General features: G+C 45.2%; 1 protein-coding gene across 1 annotated transcript; it reads right to left on the minus strand.

Moving 5' to 3' along the window:
- Positions 1-471: 471 nt before the first annotated feature.
- Positions 472-982, minus strand: LOC126949612 (60S ribosomal protein L27a-like). The gene has a single exon (XM_050782169.1). It carries the CDS (start codon positions 958-960, stop codon positions 514-516), a length of 447 nt encoding a protein of 148 aa, XP_050638126.1. The 5' UTR covers positions 961-982; the 3' UTR covers positions 472-513.
- Between the last annotated feature and the right edge of the window lie 347 nt (positions 983-1,329).

Raw genomic sequence — 1,329 nt, forward strand, 5'->3', positions numbered from 1 at the left:
ACCTATTTTAAAAGAAAGGGAGGAAATGGACTCTAGCAGAGCAGAGAAAGCTGGAACCTAAGGATAAAGAGGGGAATGATAAGATCAAACTAGTCCAATTCACTTGACTCCTTGAGGTGTTCTGAGTTTGGAGAGACTGTGGAGGTCCGGTGAAAAATTGGGGGCTGAAGTTAGATGAACCTGATAAATGGCTGAATCATTTCTTCTCCCGGGCTGCTAAGAGGACCAGAAGTTTTGTGCCTGGAAATATTGAACCACAATGGTCCTGACTCCAGGGTATATGGCACAGAAGCAAAGATGAGGTAATGGACAGAAAATAGGGGCATCAGTAAATATCTTTACATGGGGTCTTATGGGCTCCTAGGCATTTCCAGAATGTTTCTCGACTCTGCTCCCAGAATGCTCTCTGACATGCATATAAACTCTGTCTTACCTCTGGGGTTGGAAATTATATATATATATATATATATAGAAAAAGTAGTCAGCATTTAATGAATCTCCCTCCACGTGGCTTCAAGCCACCAGGACACAGGCCCCCCCAACACCCTTAATCTTCTCCTCAGCTCTTCTGCTGAAGAATTTGGCCTTCACGATGACAGGCTGCTGTGGGAGCTTTCCCTTTCCCAGAACTTTGTAGTAGCCCGATCGCACCACATCAATGATGGGAGCAGCCCCAGTCTTGTTTTTAGCAGCATTCACCCGTGTCTGCTCACTGACCAAAGTCCACAATTTGTCAAGGTTGACAGTTGGGCAGAAGCTCTGGTTCCTCTTTAAGTGGTAATGCCTCATACCAACTTTCCCAAAGTAGCCTGGGTGGTATTTGTCGAAGTTGATCCGGTGGTGATACAGACCACCAGCATTACCGCGGCCTCCGGGGTGCTTCCGGTGCTTGCCTATGCGGCCGTGGCCGTGGCTCACGTGGCCCCAAAGTTTCCGGGTCTTCCTCAGTCTGGATGGCATGTCAGCAGCCCAGACGAAAAAGCAGAAATTATATTAAAAAACAAAAACAAAACAAAAGTCAGCAACAGATGAAATATCATGAAATATCTACCCATTAGAAAAGCCTATTTACTTTTAAATAACTGTAGAGGATTTAGCCTTACAGGATTTAGCTAGAATCCTCCCCAACCAATCGCTTTTCACCTTATAGTCACGTGCCCTACTCCCACTTTGCACTCTAGATTAGTATCCTGGGGCTGCTATAAAAAATTACTGCGAACTTTATGGGTTAAAACAACAGAAGTGTACCCTTTCGCAATTCTGGAGGCCAGAGTCTGTAATGAATGTGTTGAGAGGACCACACTGTCTCTGAAGGCTTTAGAGAAGATG

The sequence above is a fragment of the Macaca thibetana genome, chromosome 3 (genome assembly GCF_024542745.1).
Source record: "Macaca thibetana thibetana isolate TM-01 chromosome 3, ASM2454274v1, whole genome shotgun sequence".
Classification (NCBI taxonomy): domain Eukaryota; kingdom Metazoa; phylum Chordata; class Mammalia; order Primates; family Cercopithecidae; genus Macaca; species Macaca thibetana.

Excerpts from the sequence above, each read along its gene's own strand:
- LOC126949612 (XM_050782169.1), bottom strand. The coding sequence starts at position 960 with ATGCCATCCAGACTGAGGAAGACCCGGAAACTTTGGGGCCACGTGAGC.